Raw genomic sequence first — 22,476 nt, forward strand, 5'->3', positions numbered from 1 at the left:
ATACAAAAATTAGCTGGGCATGGTGGCTCATGCCTATAATCCCAGCTACTTGAGAGGTTGAGGGAGGAGAATCGCTTGAACCCATGAGGTGGAGGTTGCAGTGAGCTGAGATCACGCCACTGAACTCCAGCCTGGGAGACAAAGCGAGACACCATCTTAAAAAAAAAGAAAAGAAAAGAAAAGAAAAGAAATATTCATTCTAAAAGTAAATGCCACACATGTTAAAATTAAACAAGAGCCTGCAAAAAAAGCTTCACATCAAAAAACAAAAAGACATATTTAACTTTTTTACTCATCATTTTCTTTTTTCTTTTCTTTTTTTTTTTATGAGACAGTCTCACCCTGTCATTCAGGCTGGAGTGCAGTGGTGTGATCTTGGCTCACTGCAACCTCTGCCTCCCAGGTTCAAGTGATTCTCCTGCCTCAGCTTCCTGAGTAGTTGGGATTACAGGCATGCACCACAATGTCCAGCTAATTTTTGTATTATTAGTAGAGACAGGGCTTCATCACGCTGGCCAGGCTGGTTTCAAACTCCTGACCTCAAGTGATCTGCCCGCCTCAGCCTCCCAAAGTGCTGGGATTACAGGCATGAGCCACTGTGCCCTGCTCAATTTTTTTCAATACCGAAATAAATGCCATTAATTTCTAAGGCAATACAATCCACTCAGAGATTATCTAATTCAATTTAGTAAATTTGACAGTTGTTTCAAAGAATGTGTAAACACTTTAGGGTTTCAAAATTGTATCAAGGGTTATTCAGGTCCTCTTGCTATCTAAGTTAAAATATTCAACCAAACGAAGATCAAAAGAAATTAGAAAAATAAAAGACCAATTAAGTGACCTTTTAAACTTCAGTTCTTCAGTACACTAAATTTAAGTAAATTAAACCAAAAGTACAATGAGCTTTCCATATCTGTGGGTTTGTTCAAGCAATTGCAGATGGAAAAAATATTCATTAAAAAAAAAAAGGATAGCTGTATCTGTACTGAACATGTACAAACTTTTCTCTTGTCATTATTCCCTAAACAATATAGTATAACAACTATTTAAATGATGTTTACATTGTATCATTATACGTAGAGAAGATTTAAACTATATGAGAGGATATGCATAGGTTCAATGCAAATACTATGCCTTGAGCATCCCATCCTCAGATTTGGGTATTCTAGGGGACAGAGAGGGTGAGCCTTGCAACAATCCACCACAGACACCAAGGGACGACTGGCATAACTTTCCTGAAAAGGTAATTTCTAGTACCAATACCCTGAAAGGACTACACCTAAAAAGAAGATATTCCATTTAGTTTGACCCGTATGAAACTGCTAATTTTAGAGTTCAAAAGTGGTCAAATAGCAACCATTTCAAACGGTTCAACCTAATTTTAAAGCATAAATGATTGGAAACTTTCTTTGCAATTTTAGATAGAAAGCTGGAGATGTAGATATATATCAGTCTACTGGACAAAAAAGAATATAAATATATTTTAGGGACAATGCTTTTGTCTAGCTTCTTGTAAAGACATCAAATAAAATACATGTCAACCAATTTCTATATTCCTTAAAGAAGCTTAACAATTAAATGAGGAAATCAGTAAATACTCAAATACAGAATAACCAAATTACCATTACTATATTCATAAAAGATCAAAATGAACAGAAGAACATAAATAATCTTGCAGAATTTGAGATGGGAATAACCAAAGCTAAGAATCATCTGGGAAACTATCAGGAACTCCAATATAGACTTCAGAAAATCCCAGGACACAAATTCTAACGTGTTTTACCAACCAAGTTTTTTTAACATTTCTACTTCACCAAATCTAAGTTGTGAAAAATAGATAATGATTTTATAGACCACTGTAAGTGCCAAGTTGCCATTAGTTATAAAATGCATCTCAATTTCAGAGATGTTAAAATACGAAAAAAAAGTTTGTTTTCGATTAAAAAATAATCACTCGATACTGACTCTATTAGCTTCCCAATGTTGATAATTACTATTTGATACCAAAAAGACCTATTAATTAAAAGTAGAATCTTTCATGACATAAATGTACAATAGCTGAAGGCACACCCACATGCACACACACAATTAAACATTTCTTAAATATTAAAAATACCTCTTATTGTATCAAATCAAGAAACATTTTGATCTCTCAAGTCCTTAAACACTGAAAAAATGTGGTAGCTCATATCTTACCATTTGAGCTCGGAGATACATTTGAGCTTGGCTTGCCGTTAGGGTAGGGGAAGTGCTCCCTAGTAACATAGTCTGTTGGGTAATACTGCCGCTGGTAGAACTGGAAGCCTGGGAACGGCTTATTAACTGTGCAGGTGTAGGAGAGGTGGAGAGGTTGATCTAAGGAAGAAAACATATTAGGTCATAGGCTTCCATTTCTTGCTTCCATGTTACTGAATTTCACACCGAGCTGCAGTTAGGTAGTCAATGGCATAAACTGTGGCTAAGGAAACCAAAAGAGAAGGCTTTATCTTTGACAGACCCCCTCATTTCTTTGGGCAATTGTTTGCATATATGTATATGGATTGGTTAGTAATCAGGACAATTTTTAAGAATAGCTACAATGTGTTTCAATAAGATTTCTAATATCTTAAAATATCATTTCCACTACTTCCTAAAAATTAGGGCCAGTGCTCACTTCGGTAGCACATACACTAAAACTGAAACAATACAGAGAAAATTAGCATGGCTCCTGCGCAAAAATAACATGCAAATTCATGGGGAGTTCCATTAGTTTTAATAGAGGATTTTATATGTTCTCAACAGTAAGAAATGATCTATGTTTGAGGTGATGGATATGTCAATTACCCTGATTTGATCACTATACATGGTATACATGTATTCAAATATCACCCTGTATTCCATAAATATGTATAATTATTATGTGTCAATTAAAAATAAAAAATTTAGAGTTAATGTTTCTTTGTAATATCCTACATAACTTAAAACATCCTAATCAACACTTTGTCACATTCTGAGGAGTTCGTGAACAAAAATTAAAACATAGATAATTCATTCACAAATATAAAAACATACATGTAACACATTAACTAGTGTAAAGTTGTAACTTAAAAACTCTCAAGCAAAAGAAAATACAATTCCTACTTCTCAAACACATGGAAAAAATCCTGAATATTGACTACAAAATTAAATGATATCAATTCTAAATCTTCTGGGTAATAAAAAAGAAAAAAAAATTAAATTATAAACACTAAAGTTTAAAACTTCTGTTAAAGAATAAACTAGTGCATTGTTAACTTCTAGAAGGCTGGGCGTGGTGGCTCATGCCTGTAATCCCAGCACTTTGGGAGGCTGAGGTGGGCAGATCATCTGAGGTCGGCGGTTCGAGACCAGCCTGACCAACATGGAGAAACTCTGTCTCTACTAAAAAAAAAAAAAGTAAGTGGTAACTGATTGTATCTATAAAGAGATACTGGGGTGAGGTAGCTAGGGAAATACGGCAAACAAAAAGCATACTCTTTTTTTAAATCTTTTTAATTTCAGACAACATGCATGTTATCCATTTTAAAAATAAATAATATTTTTGGCTGGGCATGGTGGCTTATGCCTGTAATCCCAGTACTTTGGGAGGCTGAGGAGGGCAGATCACGAGGTCAGGAGTTTGAGACTAGCCTGACCAACATGGTGAAACCCTGTCTCTACTAAAAATACAAAAATTCGCCAAGCATGGTGGCACGTGTCTGTCATCCTAGCTACTCAGGAGGCTGAGGCGAGAGAATCACTTGAACCTGGAGGGCAGAGACTGCAATGAGCCGAGATTACACCACTGCACTCCAGCCTAGGCGACAGAGCGAGACTCCATCTCAAAAAAAAAAACAAAAAAACAAGAAATATATTTTTAAAGAGAGAATAATATAATCCAACCTCAAATCATTTTTGTGGAATAAAGCGGAGAATAAAATTAATAAATATTTTATTAGAAAAAATGCTTTACTGGACTTCTGATTCAAGCAACAAGGCAGATTGGATTAATACATCCATGTGACCAAACAATATCACTGAAATACTAGATCAATATGAAAAATTAGAATACACAGCTGAACTCCAAAGGGGAGAGAAAAGCAGGGAGAGGGAAATTCCTGGTGCAAAAAAGGAAGAAACTCAAAGCCAGAGATGTCATCTTAGCTGACACCAAGGCAGTCTATAAGGGTATATTGGGCCTACAGACCCAGAAGATCCACCTTTGTGCTTATTTCAAGGGAGGGCTACATGTGAAATCCCTATTTTGAGCCAAAATCCTGAAAAGAGCTCCCCAATATGTAAAAAGGGAGCTGGAAAAGCTCCACCCATACATTCTGAGAAACAGCAAAGCAGCCTGCATCTGCTCTGCTCCTAGTGGAGGCAGGGAAGGAGGCACCTATCAGAAAACCCCAGGATTGCACCAGATAGGGGTATAGAACCCAAATCCATACTCCCTGTATGGTTCCATAGGCCATCCCAAGACATTAACCTTTGAACTAACCCAAGACACTTGTTAACTGAATGGTGACTGGAGGAAGCTGAGTGAAGTAAATATAGGAGGACCTCTCTGTACTATTTTTGCAACTTCCTTAAGTTAAAAAAACTGTAGAGTAGGCACATGAGAGCTGGTTATCTAATTCTCTAAATTGATATATATCATGTTTTTAATTTTAATATAATATTTATTTTTTCTTTTCCTTTTTTGAGTTGGAGTTTTGCTCTTCTTGCCCAGGCTGGAGTGCAACCTCAGCCTCCCGGGTTCAAGCGATTCTCCTGCCTCAGCCTCCTGAGTGGCTGGGATTACAGGCATGCGCCACCACGTCAGGCTAATTTTGTATTTTTAGTAGAGAAGGGGTTTCTCCATGTTGATCAGGCTGGTCTCAAACTCCTGACCTCAGGTGATCCACCCACCTCAGCCTCCCAAAGTACTAGGATTACAGGCGTGAGCCACTGCGCCCAGCCTTAATATATTTAAAGGTATAATTCAATGCATAAATACCAATAATACAATACAGAATTAGTCTGTAATTTGGGTCCTACTCCTAACACACCACTTAAACTGCCTTAACAATGGTCACCAACATCTAACTGACAAACTCAGTGGATTCTTTTCAGACCATTCCCTCTTGAGTCTTTTTGACCAATGCTTCTTTCAGACCCATTTCCAAAATGTTCATGCTCTGTCCTTAACACTTTTCTTCTTCTTCTTCCTTTTTTTTCTTTTGTGAGAAAGGGTCTCCCTTTGTCACCCAGGCTGGAGTGCAGTGGGGTAATTACGGCTCACTGCAGCCCCAACTTCCTGGACTCAGATGATCCTCCCACCTCAGCCTCCTGAGTAGCTGGGACTATAGGCATGCATCACCACACCCAGTTAATCTTTGTATTTTTTGTAGAGACAGGGTTTCATCATGTTGCCCAAGCTTGTCTCAAACTCCTGGGCTCAAGTGATACCACCTCAGCCTCCCAAAGTGCTGGAATGAACAGTGTGAGCCACCACTCCAAGCCAGAGTTTTCTTCTTGAATTCCTAGATTATCCTATCTATTTCCACAGTTTCAAACAATTCAATCCTGATGACTCTCAATTCTTAACTATAAACCCTTTTTTGAAGTTCCAGATCCAAATGCCTACAAAATACATCTTTCTGGATATCTTTCATCAGCTCAAACTCAGCAAGTTCAAACAGCAAACTAATTATTTATTCCTTTTAAAACAGCTTCTCCTCAAATGGCACTGGAATTTTCTAAAATTCTTAAAGACATATTATCTGGAAGTCATCCTGACGCACACAAAATCAGTCATGTGTTTTATTTCTAATTCATCTTTTCGTCTCCTAATTTCCATTTTGATTTTTCATCACTTAGTTTGAGACTTTGGGCCCGTGTCATTTCCAGCTTGATTACTTTAACATCTGCAAACTGATACCTCTTACTAGAATCTTGTCACCTTCTACCTGCCAGATAATCTTTCCCTAATTTTATTAATATTAATTACTCATTTAAGAATCTTCTGGATAAAGTTAAACCTTTCCTGACAACTTCTCTAGCATCTTCTCCTCCCACTCCACACACATCCTTCCCACTACCCACACTAAGGCATTTGTAATGTCATGATCTCAGTCCTCTATGACACTGGCAATGATATTCCGACTAGACTGAGCATCCTTGCCACCCCTATGCCCCAGCCCATCTGCAGCTACATAGTGAACAACTCCTTCTCAAAAATCACCTGCTCTAATAAGCTTTTACAGGCATTCCCATATCCCAAAGCAGACATGACTATTCTCCCTTTTTGCCTAATTGTTACCATCCATATACTTTTAGCATATATTTCTATCTCAACCTTCTTAAATAATTTTTTTTTTTTTTTGAGACAGAGTCTAGCACTATAACTCAGGCATGATCTCGGCTCACTGTAATCTCTGCCTCCTGGGTTCAAGCAATTCTCCTGCCTCAGCCTCCCGAGTAGCTGGGACTACAGGCATGTACCACCATGCCCAGCTAATTTTTTTGTATTTTTAGTACAGACGGGGTTTCACCATATTGGCTAGGATGCTCTCGATCTCCTGACCTCGTGATCTGCCAGCCTCAGCCTCCCAAAGTGCTGGGATTACAGGCGTGAGCCACCACGCCTGGCCCTAAGTAATAATTTAAGGGTGGAGGCCATGTGTTATTCATCTTCACATATCCAGTATCTACAAAATGTCTTCATTCAGTAAGTTTATTAAGTTACTTAATATCATGTTATTTTAAGGCATATTTCATAGTTTTCATGTAATGTTTAAGCTTTGCTCCAGAGATTAAATCACCAACAGGGAAGAACTGGCCCCAAGATTTTCTGACTCAGGTATTTTGGCATTCAGCGTACTCTTTAAATATCCGAATAGCTCCTTAATTTCTCTTTGGATTTCTATTCAGGTTACTATGCAGTAATAACGCCTCAGCACCTTTTTTCAGTTGATGATTCTTTCGAAAACCAGTAAGAAAGAAACATAGTCTTAGTAAGGGTATCTGCACGTTCTTTAAAGAAAAATAAAAGTCTTCTTAAAAAAATAATTGGTTGATAACTAACAAATCTGAGAGTGCTTTTTAAGGAAGTAGAGCACAAAGTACAAATAGAATGCTTTTATTTTTCTTAAAAAAGAAAAGAGGAAGAAAACTAGCAACCTCCTGACCACCTGTATTTTACTCTAAGTTGTGACATCAAAGAACAAGTATTGTGTCTACTTTTAAGTTCCATATAACAAGTAATATTTCAAAAACAGCTATCCGCTAACAACACCCAACCCATGAAGGTCAACATCAGCAGCCACCTCTGCAAGAAGTCCATCTCCCTGGCTAGCCTGACTAAAAAATTGCCCTTCCTTTCCACAACTGATAAGGCTCTCCTTTTTCCTGTGTTGCTCTACTGACCTAAACCAGATGTCATTACCAGTTTCCATTATTTTCTGTCAGTTCCATCCCAACACTCCTAACTCTCTTTCACTGAAGAGCCTGATCAATCCTGTCACTTCTTATCTCAAGTCACACACTTCACAAAGAAACTCGCTCACTGAACCCGATGACTGCAAGCTCTCTCCCCACTGACATTAATTCTAGGAGTCACCAGAAAAAAACAAGTCTGCCAGAAAAAGCCATTTAACTCCCAACCACCTGTTAGTGTCCATCAAAAAGTGGGCAAAGGATATGAACAGACGCTTCTCAAAAGAAGACATTTATGCAGCCAACAAACATGAAAAAAAGTTCATCATAACTGGTCATTAGAGAAATGCAAATTAAAATCACATTGAGATACCATCTCATGCCACTTAGAATGGCGATCATTAAAAAATCAGGAAACAACAGATGCTGGAGAGGATGTGGAGAAATAGGAACGCATTTACACTGTTGGCAGGAATGTAAATTAGTTCAGCCACTGTGGAAAACAGTGTGGCAATTCCTCAAGGATACAGAACTGGAAATACCATTTGACCCAGCAATCGCATTACTGGGTATATACCCAAAGGATTATAAATCATTCTATTACAAAGACACATGCATACATATGCTTATTGCGGCACTGTTTACAATAGCAAAGACTTGGAACCAACCCAAATGCCCATCAATGATAGACTGGATAAAGAAAATGTGGCACATATACACCATGGAATACTATGCAACCATAAAAAAGGATGAGTTCATGTCCTTTGCAGGGGCATGGATAAAACTGGAAACCATCATTCTCAGCAAACTGACACAAGAACAGAAAACCAAACACTGCATGTTCTCACTCATAGGTGGGTGCTGAACAGTAAGAACACAGGGACACAGGGAGGGGAACATCACACACCGGGGCCTGTTAGGAGGATAGTGGGGTAAGGGAGGGATAGCAGTGGGTGGAGGGATTGGGGAGAGATAACATTAGGAGAAATGCCTAATGTAGATGACAGGGGGATGGATGCAGCAAACCACCATAGCACGTGTATACCTATGTAACAAACCTGCACGTTCTGCATATGTACCCCAGAACTTAGTATAATTTTTAAAAATAAATAAATAAATAAGATGCAATCTTGTCAGGTAGTTCTCCTGGGCTCAATCAACCTCAAACTGCCAAGCAGGTGGGACTGTAGGTGTATATCGTCACACCCAGCTATTTTTCCTACAATTTTTAATATTTTAGCCTCACTACAGAACCAATAATATAAGTAGAGGAACAATCTCTCCTACCAAGTATATAATACCCAAATAATAAGTGTCCAAGAAAAACAGCTATATGCTATTTGTTGTAGTTTTTCAACTAAAAGGTGCCAGGGAGATTCCATGATTACCACCAAGTAATTTGATCCACTGAAGATTTATACTGGCAAAAATATATATGTCGCACTAGTATGATTTAAAAGTCAAAATATTAATATTTATCCAATTAAACCTTAAACAAATTTCATATTTTCTCTATTGGGGAAAGCATTTCCTAATGTGATTTTTATGTTGCTATGTATCTTCCAGTTCATTTTTGTTCAGCCCCCACCCTGTCACAGTACTTATCAATCTTCCGTTACCAACGTTAAATAAATTTTTTTAATCAACTAGCAAGCCAGGCACGGTGGCTCACACCTGTAATCCCAGCACTTTGGGAGGCCGAGGCAGGTGGATCATGAGGTCAAGAGATCGAGACCATCCTGGTCAACATGGTGAAACCTCATCTCTACTAAAAATACAAAAAATTAGCTGGGCATGGTGGCGCGTGCCTGTGATCCCAGCTACTCGGGAGGCTGAGGCAGGAGAATTGCCTGAACCCAGGAGGCGGAGGTTGCGGTGAGCCGAGATCGCACCATTGCACTCCAGCCTGAGTAACAAGAGCGAAACTCTGTCTCAAAAAAAAAAAAAAATCAACTAGCAAAAAAAAAAAGAAGTTTCCAATTGATTACTCCCCACAGCGAAAGTCCATTTGACAGTTGCCTCTGCCATTTGACTGATCAGAATCAATTAGATATACCTTAAATAGAGAAATACTTGACATTAAAAGAATGATGTATCTGCATTCAATGGCATTAAAAGATTTTTATGTCCACTGCTGAGTAAAAAAGCAGCAAAATAACATATAGAGTATAATCCATGTAGTTACATATAAATGTCTGTGTGTATGTATGTATCACACATGTGAAAAAAGAAAGATGGCCAGGCACAGTGGCTCACACCTGTAATCCGAGCACTTTGGCAGGCTGAGACAGTGGATGGCTTGACCTCATGAGTTCAAGACCAGCCTGGTCAACATGGTGAAACCCTGTATCTACCAAAAATACAAAAAATTAGCCAGGCATTGTGACATGTGCCTGTGGTCCCAGCTACTTGGGAGGCTGAGCTGGGAGGATTGCTTGAGCCTGGGAAGCGGAGGTTGCAGTGAGCTGAGATTGCAGTACTGCACTCCAGCCTGGGCAACAGAGCGAGACCCTGTCTAAAAAAAAGAAAAAAAAAAAGTTAAGAAAATGACTGCATTGGATGTATATACAGTAACACACACCCATAACACTATATATGACTAGACTCAATATAGAAACACACACACATGCACCACTATCTGTGAGAACAGTCACCAAAATGTTAAAGGTGTTTAATGCCTTCTAGAAGTAAAATCTGGGATTACGGCCAGGCGCAGTGGCCCACGCCTGTAATCCCAGCACTTGGGAGGCTAAGGCGGGTGGATCACGAGGTCAAGAGATCGAGACCATCCTGGTCAACATGGTGAAACCCTGTCTCTACTAAAAATACAAAAAATTAGCTGAGCACAGTGGCGCGTGCCTGTAACCCCAGCTACTCAGGAGGCCGAGGCAGGAGAATTGCCTGAACTCAGGAGGTGGAGGTTGCGGTGAGCCGAGATCGCGCCATTGCACTCCCGCCTGGGTAACAAGAGCGAAACTCCGTCTCAAAAAAAAAAAAAAAAAAACTGGGATTACGTTTTTAAAAAGTTTTTACCTTTTCTATGTACGTACTAATTTTAGAATCAGAGAAAAATGCTATTTTTGTCTTGTTTAATGCTTACCTTAGAATATTAATTTGCTTTTACTATGTTAAAGCAGCTTATAAATTGTATTGCCTCATTATTCAGTGGGAACTTCTATGTGAGTATTTCAAATATTGGTAAGTATAAAATGCTATACAAAAATTTTATTTTTATTTTGTTTTTTTAAGAAAAGAGATGGGGTCTCACTGTGTTGCCCAGGCTGGTCTCCAACTTCTGGGCTCAAATGATTCTCCCATCTTGGCCTCCCAAAGTGCTAGGATTACAGGTGTGAGCCACCATACCCAGCCCCATATAGAAATTTTTTTTCTTGAGACGGACTCTTGCTCTGCTGCCCAGGCTGGAGTGCAGTGGTATAATCTTAGCTCACTGCAACCTCTGCCTCCTGAGTTCAAGTGATTCTCCTGCCTCAGCCTCCTGAGAAGCTGGGACCACAAAAATTAGCAGAGATGGGTTTTCCCCATGTTGGCCAGGCTGGTCTTGAACTTCTGACCTGAAGTGATCCACCCACCTTGGTCTCCCAAAGTGCTGAGATTATAGGCATAAGCCACCACGACCAGCCTTTTAAGTAGTAATAGCTATCCATGAAGGATTTTCTTTTTAAGAGACTGCATGTTTTTAATAAATCAAAGAAATAAAATGCCTATCTTTTTTTAAGAAAAAATTTTAGAAAAAATTACTTATTTTTGTAATACAAGCTCGTAAAAATAAAACAAACAAAAAAACCTCACAGTTTCCAAATGTTTTCATATGTTGACACCCTAGAAAGAAAAGTTGCAATGTTAGAACAATTATAATATTGGAAATAATTTTAAATGTCCATCAACAGGGATGGTTACATAAAATAAAATCCACTCACACTGCGCAAACCCTACACAGCAGCTTTAGTGAGATTTCTCTCTGTCTGCAAACATAAAAAGATCTCAAGACACACGTTAAGGGGAAAAAAATGCAGAATACCTGTGTTTACAATGTGTAAAAAAGAGTGCTAAGAGCATATGTGCACACTTCTCTATGATATACAGGTCCATAAAACATAGGATAAGATCTGAAGGCTGAGCGCAGTGACTCATGCCTGTAATCCCAGCACTTTGAGAGGACAAGTCGGGAGGATCACGAGGACAGTAGTTCAAGACCAGGCTGACCAACATGGTGAATCCCATCTCTACTAAAAATACAAAAATTAGATGGGTGTGATGGCGCGCACCTGTAATCCCAGCTACTCAAGAGGCTGAGGCAGGAGAATCACTTGAACCCGGCAGGCAGAGGTTGCAGTAAACTGAGATCACACCACTGCACTCCAGTCTGGGCAACAGAGTGAGACTCCATCTCAAAATTTAAAAAAAAAAAACAAAAACTGGAGGGTTATAGAACCAACTGAGAAGACAGAGAGACTGAAAGGAAAAGGAGGAAAGGAGGCATTAGGGACCTTAATACCTTTTTTATTTTTTCTGTAAAGCTGCTCGTGACCATACAAATATTCAGGCTACAGTTTTATTTCAGACTACTATTAGGTTTTGGAAAAGGCTTCTACACCCAACCACTTAAAATTATATATTAAAGAATCCTCAAAAACAATGAGTTTTGAAGCCTAAAAAAACAAACCTGACTTCCACCAAGAGAGCCAAATAGGAACAGCTGCGGAGCACAGTTCCCAGCGAGAGTGACACAGAAGGCGAGTGATCTCCGGATTTCCAACTGAGGCACCAGGTTCATCTCAGTGGTACTAGTTGGACAGTGGGTGTAGCCCAAAAAGGGAAAACTGAGGCAGGGCAGGGCGCTGCCTCACCCGGGAAGTGCAACGGGCCCCAGGACCCACTCCTACCCAACAGAGGCCATGGGGACTTTTCCCGCCACTCCAGCACTCCGGATCAGTTGCTGCGCTCCTCCTGTGGTCTTTGCAGCCTACAGACCAGGAGATTCCTGCTGGCCAACAAGTGCCATGAGTTTCCAGCACAAATCTGGAAGGCAGCCGGCATAGCAGGCTTCTAGCACAAATCTGAGCGGCCGTTTTGGCTGGTGCCTGGAGCGCCTACAAGGCAGAGCGGCCAGAACCCCTGAGACAAAGGGGGCTGAAGGCGAAGAGCCACTGGCTCGGCAGGTGCCACCCCTATGGAGACCGGCAAACTGAATCCCACTGGCTTCGGATTTTCACAGCCAGTACAGCAGTTTGAGCTCAACCCAGGTTGGTAGAGCTCAGCGGGAGAAAGGGCATCCGGCCATTACGGAGACAGGCTGCCATTACGGAGGCAGTTCTGACCTTACCTGTACAGAAGCTGAGCAGAGCCCACCACAGCTCAGCAACACCTCTGCAGGCAGACTGTAACTAGACTCTCTCCTTGCCGGGCAGGGCATCTCTGAAAAAAGGCAGCAGCCTGTCGGGGACTTATAAATAAAGCCCCACCTTCCCGGGACAGAGCACATGGGAAAAGGGGCGGTTTTGAGTTCAGCTGCAGCAGATTTAAACATCCCTGCCCGGCACCTCTGAAGGGAGAACAGAGCTCCCAGCACAGCCTTTGTGCTCTGATAAGGGACTCCCTGACCCCCATATATCCAAAGAGACACCTCACACAGGAGAGCTCTGGTTGACATCTGGTGGGTACTCTTCTGGGACAAAGCTACCAGAGGAAGGAACAGGCAGCAATCCTTGCTGTTCTGCAGCCCTTGCGGGTGATTCCCAGGCAAGCAAGGTCTGGAGTGGACCTCCAGCAGTCTTGCAGCAGAGAGGCCTACCTGTTAGAAAGAAAACTAAACATCAGAAAGAAATAGCTTCAACATCAACAGAAAGGACGTCCACTCAGAGACCCGATCCAAAAGTCACCAACTTCAAAGACCAAAGGTAGATAAATCCATGAAAATGGGAAGAAAGCAGCACAAAAAGGATGACATCACCAAAAACCAGAATGCCTTTCCTCCTCCAAGGATCACAACTCCTCACCAGCAAGGGAACAAAACAGTATGGAGAATGAGTTTGACGAATTGACAGAAGCAGGCTTCAGAAGATGGGTAATCACAAACTTCTCTGAACTAAAGGAACATGTTCTAACCCAATGCAAAGAAAGTAAGACCCTTGAAAAAACATTAGATGAAAGGCTAACTAGAATAACCAGCTTAGAGAAGAACATAAACAAGTTGATAGACCTGAAAAACACAGCACGAGAACTTCGTGAAGCATATACAAGTTTCAATAGCCAAATCAATCAAGCAGAAGAAAGGATATCAGAGACTGAAGATCAACTCAATGAAATAAAATGAGAAGGCAAGATTAGAGAAAAAAGAGTGAAAAGAAATGAACAAAGCCTCCAAGAAATATGGGATTATGTGAAAAGACCTAACCTACGTTTGATCAGTGTATCTGAATGTGACGGAGAGAATGTCTCCAAGCTGGAAAACACTCTTCAGGATATTATCCAGGAGAACTTCCCCAACCTAGCAAGTCAGGCCAATATTCAAATCCAGGAAATAAACAGAACATCACAAAGATATTCCTCAAGAAGAGCAACCCCGAGACACATAATTGTCAGATTCACCAGGGTTGAAATGAAGAAAAAATGCTAAGGGTAGCCAGAAAGAAAGGAGGGGTTACCCACAAAGGGAAGCCCATCAGACTCACAGCAGATTTCTCAGCAAAAATCCTACAAGCCAGAAGGGAGTGGAGGACAATATTCAACATCCTTAAAGAAAAGAACTTTCAACCCAGAATTTCCCATCCAGCCAAACTAAGCTTCATAAGTGAAGGAGAAATAAAATCTCTAACGAAAAAGCAATTGCTGAGAGATTTCATCACCCCCAGGCCTGCCTTACAAGAGCTCCTGAAGGAAGCATTAAACATGGAAAGGAACAACCAGTACCAGCCACTGTAAAAATGTACCAAACAGTAAAGACCATCGACACACTGAAGCAACTGCGTCAACTAACAGGCAAAACAACCAGCTAGCATCAAAATGGCAGAATCAAATTCACACATAACAATATTAACCTTACATGTAAATGGGTTAAATGCCCCAATCGAAAGACACAGACTGGCAAATTAGATAAAAAGTCAAAATCCATTGGTGTGCTGTATTCAGGAGACCCATCTCATGTGCAAAGACATAGACTCAAAATAAAGGGATGGAGGAACATTTACCAAGCAAATGGAGAGCAAAAAAAAGCAGGAGTTGCAATCCTAGTCTCTGATAAAACGGACTTTAAACCAACAAAAGAGACGAAGAAGGGTATCACATAATGGTAAAAGGATCAATCCAACGAGAAGAGCTAACTATCCTAAATATGTATGTACCCGATACAGGAGCAAGTTCTTAACGACCTACAGAGACACTTAGAGTCCCACACAATAATAGTGAGAGACTTTAACACTCCACTATCAATATTACACAGATCAACGAGACAGAAAATTAACAAGGATATCCAGGACTTGAACTCAGATCTGGACCAAGCGGACCTAATAGACATCTACAGAACTCTCCACGACAAATCCACAGAATATACATTCTTCTCAGCACCACATCACACTCACCCTAAAATTTACCACATAATTCGAAGTACATCACTCCTCAGCAAATGCAAATGAATGGAAATCATAACCAGTCTTTCAGACCACCGTGCAATCAAGTTAGAACTCAAGATTAAGAAACTCACTCAAAACCTACAACTACATGGAAACTGAACAACCTGCTCCTGAATGACTACTGGATAAACAATAAAATGAAGGCAGAAATAAAGATGTTCTTTGAAACCAGCAAGGATGAAGACACAATGTACCAGAATCTCTGGGACACATTTAAAGCAGTGGCTAGAGGAAAATTTATAGCAATAAATGCCCACATGAGAAGCAAGAAAAGATCTAAAATCAACACCCTATCATCAAAATTAAAAGAGCTAGAGGAGCAAGATCAAACAAATTCAAAAGCTAGCAGAAGACAAGAAATAACTAAGATCAGAGCAGAAATGAAGGAAATAGAGATACCAAAAAATCCTTCAAAAAATTAAATCCAGGAGCTGGTTTTTTTGAAAAGATCAACAAAACAGACTGCTAGCCAGACTAATCAAAAAGAAAAGAGAGAAGAATCAAATAAACACAATAAAAAATGATAAAGGGGATATCACCACCGATTCCAAAGAAATACAAACCACACTCAGAGATTACTACAAACAACTCTATGCAAATAAACCAGTAAATCTAGAAGAAATGGATAAATTCTGGGACACTTACACCCTCCCAAGACTAAACCAGGAAGAAGCTGAATCCCTGAATAGACCAATAACAAGGTCTGAAGTTGAGGCAGCAATTAATAGCCTACCAACCAAAGAAAGTCCAGGTCCAGATGGGTTCACAGCCAAATTCTACCAGACATACAAAGAGGAGCTGGTACTACTCCTTCTGAAACTATTCCAAACAATCCAAAAAGAGGGAATCCTACCTAATATGAGACCAACATCATCCTGATACCAAGACCTGACAGAGACACAACTAGGAAAGATAATTTCAGGCCAATATCCCTGATGAACATCGAAGCAAAAATCTTCAATAAAATACTGGCAAACAGAATGCAACAGCACTTCAAAAGGCTTATCCCTCATGATCAAGTAGGCTTTATCCCGGGGATACAAGGCTGGTTCAACATCCGCAAATCTACAAACGTAATCCATCACATAAGTAGAACCAAAGACAAAAACCACACGATTATCTCAGTAAATGCAGAGAAGGCCTTCAACAAAATTGAACAGCTCTTTATGCTAAAAACTCTCCATAAACTAGGTATTGATGGAACATATCTGAAAATAATAAAAGCTATTTACAACAGACCCACAGCCAATATCATACTGAATGGGCAAAAACTGGAAGCATTCCCTTTGAAAACCAGCACAAGACAAAGACGCCCTCTCTCACCACTCCCATTCAACATAGTATTGGAAGTTCTAGTCAGAGCAATCAGGCAAGAAAAGGAAATAAAGGGTATTCGATTAGGAAAAGCAGAAGTCAAATTGTCTCTATTTGCAGATAACATGACTATATATTTAGAAGACCCCATCGTCTCAGCCCAAAATCTCCTTAAGCTGATAAGCAACTTCAGCAGTCTCAGGATAAAAATTCAATGTGCAAAAATCACAAGTAATACCAACAACAGAGAGACAAATCACGAATGAACTCCCATTCACAATTGCTGCAAAGAGAATAAAATACCTAGGAATACAACTAATAAAGGATGTGAAGGACCCTCTTCAAGGAGAACTACAAACCACTGCTCAAGGAAATAAGAGAGGACCTAAACAGATAGAAAAACATTCCACACTCATGGTTAGGAAGAATCAATATCGTGAAAATGGCCATACTGCCCAAAATAATTTATAGATTCAATGCTACCCCCATCAAGCTACCATCGACCTTCTTCACAGAACTAGAAAAAGCCACCTTAAACTTCATATGGAACCAAAAAAGGGCCTGCATAGCCAAGACAATCCTAAACAAAAAGAACAAAGCTGAAGGCATCATGCTACCTGACTTCAAACTATACTACAAGGCTACAGTAATCAGAACAGCATGGTACCGGTACCAAAACAGAGATACAGACCAACGCAATAGAACAGAGGCCTTGGAAGTAATGCCACACATCTACAACCATCTGATCTTTGACAAACCTGACAAAAACAAGCAATGGAGAAAGGACTCCCTGTTTAATAAATGGTTTTGGGAAAACTGACTAGCCACGGGCAGAAAGCTGAAACTGGACCTCTTCCTTACACCTTATACAAATATTAACTCCAGATGGATAAGATTTAAACATAAGACCTAACACCATAAAAACCCTAGAAGAAAACCTAGGCAATATCATTCAGGACATAGGCATAGGCAAGGACGTCATGACTAAAACACCAAAAGCAATGGTAACAAAAGCCAAAATAGACCAATGGGATCTAATTAAACTTAAGAGCTTCTGCACAGCAAAAGAAACAATCATTAGAGTGAACCAGCAACTAAAAGAATGGGAAAAAATTTTTACAAGCTACCCATCTGACAAAGGGCTAATATCTAGAATCTACAAAGAACTAAAACAAATTTACAAGAAAAAAAAGCAAACAACCCCATCAAAAAGTGGGCAAAGGATATGAACAGGCACTTTGCAAAAGAAGACATTTATGTGGGCAACAAACATATGAAAAAATGCTCATCATCACTGGTCATTAGAGAAATGCAAATCAAAACCACACTGAGTTACTCTTTTACACCAAGTTAGAAAGGCGATCATTAAAAAGTCAGGAAACAACAGATGCTGGAGAGGATGTGGAGAAATAGGAATGCTTTTACACTGTTGGTGGGAGTGTAAATTAGTGCAACCACTGTGGAAGATAGTGTGGTGATTCCTCAAGGATCTAGAAACAGAAATTCCATTTGACCCAGCAATCCCATTACTGGGTATATATCCAAAAGATTATAAATTGTTCTGTTATAAAGACACATGCACATGTACATTCACTGTGGCACTGTTTACAATAGCAAAGAGTTGGAACTAACCCAAATGCCCATCAAGGATAGACTGGATAAAGAAAAAGTGGCACATACACACCATGGAATACTATGCTGCCATAAAAAAGGATGAGTTCATGTCCTTTGCAGGGACATGGATGAAGCTGGAAACCATCATTCTCAGCAAACTGCCACAAGAACAGAAAACCCAACACCGCATGTTCTCACTCATAAGTGGGTGTTGAACAATGAGACACAAGGACACAGGGAGGGGAACATCACACACTGGGGTCTGTTGGGGGTTGGAGGGCTAGTAGAGGGATAGCAGGGGGTGGGGAGATTGGGGAGGGATAACATTAGGAGAAATACCTAACGTAGGTGACAGGGAGATGGAGTCAGCAAACCACTATGGCACATGTATACCTATGTAACAATCCTGCAAGATCTGCACATGTACCCCGGAACTTAAATTTAAAAAAAAAAAAAAATTCCTGTAAGAGATAATAGAGGATGAGGACACTAGCAGTAGAATACCGAGAATCACTGATTATAAGCAAATAATTTTCTCTCAGGTAAATTTACATCCCCTATATAATATAAATATATCAAATTGACTCTGATATGAGGCTGATGTGATTTGAACATTGTTAGAGAAAACTGAACAGTTTTAAGGTTCTTGATCTAAAAACAATCTCATTGACCCACTGAATGTACTCTTAGGAAATTTTTAACAAGATAATAGCTAAAAATATATACAACAAAATAGTCAATGGGAAAAATTAAACCACCAGCAAGAGAAGTAGTTTTTAAAAATGGTGGAACATTGTATACCCATTAAAAATCATATTTACAACCAATAAATAAAGAAGATAATAGCCAGGCATGGCAGCTCACGCCTGTAATCCCAGCACCTTGGGAGGCTGAGGCGGGCGGATCACCTGAGGTCAGGAGTTCAAGACCTGCCCGACTAACACGAATAAATCTCATCTCTACTAAAACTGCAAAATTAGCCAGGTGTGGTGACACATGCCTGTAACCCTAGCTACTCGCAAGGCTGAGGCAAGAGAATCACTTAAACCCAGGAGTTAGAAGTTGCAATAGGCCGAGATTGCGCCATCGCCCTCCAGCCTGGACAAGACCAAAACTCCGCCTCAAAAAAAAAAAAAAAAAAGAAAAAGAAAAAAGAATGTAGTGAAGAAATAAACCATTTGCTTCTCCCTCCTACTACAACCCACTGAAACAGCAATCAATACAGTAGAAAAGGACGGACGGAACAGACAAGTCTAGACCACTGGACATTCCACAAGGTAAGCTGACCTGAGATCTTCAAACATCATGAAAGGAAAAAAACGACCGGAAGCCTTTTTATATTAGAAGGAAAAAAGAGTCTCCAACGCAGTATGTGATCCTTAATTAAATACTCAATGTATTTAATACTCGGCACAGTGAGCCGAGATCACGCCACTGCACTCCAGCCTGGGTGACAGAGACTCCATCTCAACAACAACAAAAAAATCTGATAGGCCAGGCACAGTGGCTTACACCTGTAATCCCAGCACTCTGGGAGGCCAAGGCGGGTGGATCACTTGAGCTCAGGCGTTTGAGACCAGCCTGGGCAACATGGCAAGACCCTGACACTAAAGAAAATACAAAAATTAGCCAGGTGTGGTGGCGCACAACAGTAATTTCAACTATTTGAGGGGCTAAGCAGAGAGGATCACTTGAGGCTGGGAGGCAGAGGTTGAGGCTGGGAGGCAGAAGTTGGTAGTGATCCATATTCACACCACTGCACTCCAGCCTGGACAACAAAGTGAGATCCTGTCTCGAAAAAAAAGTGAAAATAAAAGTAAAATGAAATCTGATAAATTGCATAACAGAGATCCAAAATATTTTATCCATAATAGAAAAACAGAATAGTATTTTAAAAGAATAAGAAAAGAAAATGCTCTGAGAAATTAGAAATATAGTGGCTGAACTAAAATTTCTTTTAAAAGTCAAGGAAAGACTTAAAAGAAGTCGAGGAAATGGCTCACCAAAAAAAAAAAAAAACAAAAACAAAAAAACAACAAAAAAAATGCAGTAAGTGAAAAGGTTAAAAAAAAAAAAAAAAAAAAAAAAAATCCAGAAAGATCAACATTCAGCCAGGAGCTCCAGAAAGAGAGAACAGAGAAAACAGAAAATTAATTTCTTGTGGATTTGTTTAGTTCTACATACATCATCATTAAATAACAAAATTAACTTACGAACTTACGGCAAATGGGTTTAGTTTCACATACATCATCATTAAAAACCTAGTTTCACACTGAGAGTGCCCAACAGGTGTCCTACACAATGACATCGAGATACATTCCCATGAAACTGCAAAAAAAAACTAAAGCAAACAGGCAAACCTAAAAGATTCTGGAAAGAACGAACCAGCAGTCACCCCAGAAGAATGATAATGAAACTAACATCAGCCTTTTCTTCAGCAATACTAAACTTTTGAAAAAAGTAATCTTTCCTTTCAAATTTCCTGAGAAAAATTATTTTCAATATAGAATTCATGTAAGATAATTACAAAAAAAGGAAAGGTAATTTTCAGGCCCACAAAGATTTAATTTTTCTTCCACAGAGACTTTAAAAGAAAGTTAGATATTCCTGCAAAACAAAATTCATATCATACAGTCCTTTGACCATTCACTTGTCTGTATCCTCATTATACTCTAAAATCTTTGTTCACTTTCAAACTTTGGCACCTGACACCAAGTAGGTGCTCAATAAAAAAGTACTGGCCACCAGGCTCGGTGGCTCATGCCTGTAATCCTAGCACTTTGGGAGGCCGAGGCAGGTAGATCACAAGGTCAAGAGCTCAAGGCCATCCTGGCCAACATGGTGAAACCCTGTCTCTACTAAAAATACAAAAATTAGCTGGGCATGGTGGTGCAATCCTGTAGTCCCAGTTACTCAGGAGGCTGAGGTAGGAGAATTGCTTGAACCTAGGAGGCAGAGGTTCACTTGAGTCCAGGTGTTGATGGCCAGCCTGGACAACATAGTGAAACCCTATCTCTTTAAAAAAAATTGTTCAAACAAGCAACAATGAGCATACCTGAAACAAATTAATTTTTTTATAAAAAGGTCTCCCCAAAGAAACAGAACATATAATTTTATTTATTTTTATTTTTTGAGACGGAGCCTCACTCTGCCGCATAGGCTAGAGTTTACTGATCTCAGCTCACTGCAACCTCCACCTCCAAGGTTCAAGTTATTCTCCTGCCTCAGCCTCCAGAGTAGCTGGAATTAAAGGCACCTGCCACCATGGGGACCCGGCTTATTTTTGTATTTTTAATAGAAATAGGGTTTTGCCATGTTGGCCAGGCTGATCTCAAACTCCTGACCTCAAGTGATTTGCCTGCCTCGGCCTCCAAAAGTGGTGGGATTACAGGCATGAGTCACCACACCCAGCCCCAAATAATAATTTTAGACTGGAAATAGAATAACCAAAATATATAAGTTAAACAAACTCACACAATGCATTCTTGCTTTTTACACGCAATACGTAATGAAAATCTAAGTCTCTCCGTAGACACATATACAGCACTTTTTAGTAGCTATAGTATTCCTCCTGTATGAATTAACTATCATTTATTGAACTCATCCTCAATTAATGGGCATTTGTATTATTTATAATTTTCACTATTATAAATCATGCATACGGGCATAATTATCTAGGTCATTTTTAATTATATCATTAGTGCTATATCAAAGTGTACACACAGATTTTTTGGCCTCATTTTGAAACAGGGTCTCACACTGTTGCCCAGGCTGGAGCGCAGTGGCGCAATTATAGTTCATTGCAGCCTCACACTCCTAGGTTCAAGCAATCCACCTGCCTTAGCCTCCTGAGCAACTGAGACTACAGGCACACGCCACCACACCTGGCTAATTTCTTTTTATTAGATGAGGTCTTGCTATGTTGGCCAGGTTGGTCTCAAACTGCTAGACTCAAGTGATAGCCCCACCTCAGCCTCCCAAAGCACTAGGATTACAACCATGAGCCACCATGCTCAGCAAGGCCATGTACATTTTAAAGTTTAACATGTGCTGCCAAATAACTCTTCAAAAGAGTGGCACCAATCTATATTCCCACTAATCGTGTATGAGTATACCCACTTCACATTCTTGCCAACAATAGATATTGTACAAACGTTTTCCCTTGTTTTCTAGTTTGACAGATGAAAACAGTACTTCATTGTTATTTGTACATATATTTATATTTCTTTTTTTTTTTTTTTTTTGACAGGGTTTTGCTCTATCACCCAGGCTGGAGAGCAGTGGTACGATCTCCGCTCAGGGCAGCCTTGACCTCCCGGGCTCAACCAAGCCTCCCACCTCAGCCTCTAAAGCAGCTGAAACTACAGGTGCTTGCCCTACACCCCGCTAATGTTTTGTTGCTGTATTTTGCTTGCAGAGATGGGATTTCATCCACTTGCCTTGGGCTCCCAAAGTGCTGGGATTACAGGCATGAGCCGCCACT

General features: G+C 39.9%; 1 protein-coding gene and 1 non-coding gene across 15 annotated transcripts in view; one reads left to right on the plus strand and one right to left on the minus strand.

Moving 5' to 3' along the window:
- PHC3 (polyhomeotic homolog 3) overlaps positions 1-22,476 on the minus strand; it is a 95,686-nt gene that overhangs the window by 58,450 nt on the left and 14,760 nt on the right. For 11 of the 14 annotated variants that reach the window (XR_010343495.1, XR_010343496.1, XR_010343497.1 and 8 more), the window contains one exon: positions 2,197-2,355. The exons of the other annotated variants lie outside the window; for them this stretch is intronic. Coding sequence is in view for 8 of the 11 variants with exons in the window: in XM_064378902.1 (XP_064234972.1) it covers positions 2,197-2,355 (159 nt within the window). In the remaining 3 variants the exon portion in view is untranslated. The remainder of the gene's footprint in view (positions 1-2,196; positions 2,356-22,476) is intronic. 14 annotated transcript variants of the gene reach the window in all.
- LOC135275930 (U6 spliceosomal RNA) lies at positions 2,646-2,752 on the plus strand. Its single transcript, XR_010343519.1, has one exon. It is a non-coding gene; the product is annotated as a U6 spliceosomal RNA (small nuclear RNA).

Source organism: Aotus nancymaae, unplaced genomic scaffold, assembly GCF_030222135.1.
Source record: "Aotus nancymaae isolate 86718 unplaced genomic scaffold, 86718_ANA_hifiasm-v0.15.2.pri h1tg000019l, whole genome shotgun sequence".
NCBI classification, from domain to species: domain Eukaryota; kingdom Metazoa; phylum Chordata; class Mammalia; order Primates; family Aotidae; genus Aotus; species Aotus nancymaae.